The sequence below is a fragment of the Asparagus officinalis genome, chromosome 7 (assembly GCF_001876935.1).
Source record: "Asparagus officinalis chromosome 7, Aspof.V1, whole genome shotgun sequence".
Lineage (NCBI taxonomy): Eukaryota > Viridiplantae > Streptophyta > Magnoliopsida > Asparagales > Asparagaceae > Asparagus > Asparagus officinalis.
In genome coordinates, this window is record NC_033800.1 from 53,206,009 (window position 1) to 53,206,635 (window position 627).

Below are 627 nucleotides of genomic sequence, written 5' to 3' on the forward strand. Positions count from 1 at the left end.
TGGCCGACCACCTTGTGAGACTATAATTATTCTGCTATGCTGGTCGAGAAGATTAACTTGAAGTTGAGAAGAAACATCCGAATAGGCTTGCACGTCTTAAATAAGCATTGAGGGTACATGTCTAATCACTCATACTTGAACTGCTTTCAAATAGATGGCGCCATTCTCAATTTGCGTGTGTTTTAGATGGATGTTTTTGACTAAATTTTTTGAACTTTGATTCTAGTTTCCCAAGTTGCACAGTACTGGGCACCTTTAACTTAATCCTATGCATACATTAAATTTTTTTTGGTGTTCATGCTTTTAGAAATGTTGTGTATAAAAAATAAAGTATAACAATTCTATTATTATCTGTTGTTCTTGTTTTCTGGGAAATTCATCTCACATGTGATGATTTTCAGGTGCATTGAAACGGCTGGAAAATTTTCTGAAGCAAGCGGGTAATAAATCTTGTGCTGATTGTGGAGCTCCAAATCCTAAATGGGTGTATGCATCTTAACATATCCTTTTGTTTTAGCAGATTATATGTATAAATAATAAACAATCTTTTTACAATCATTGTTGATCCTGATTGCATAATTTGTTGTTTTCCTTTTCTTTTTTCTTCTTCCGAGAAGTAGTGGTGGT

At 34.0% G+C, this 627-nt stretch overlaps 1 protein-coding gene across 2 annotated transcripts in view; it reads left to right on the plus strand.

Annotated features, from left to right (window-relative positions):
* The window catches only part of LOC109848589 (probable ADP-ribosylation factor GTPase-activating protein AGD11), a 9,027-nt gene that overhangs the window by 1,192 nt on the left and 7,208 nt on the right, over positions 1–627 (plus strand). The window contains exon 4 of one of the 2 annotated variants that reach the window (XM_020418162.1): positions 400–486. In XM_020418162.1, coding sequence (XP_020273751.1) covers positions 400–486 — 87 coding nt within the window. The remainder of the gene's footprint in view (positions 1–399; positions 487–627) is intronic. The other variant, XM_020418163.1, reaches the window with a different exon arrangement.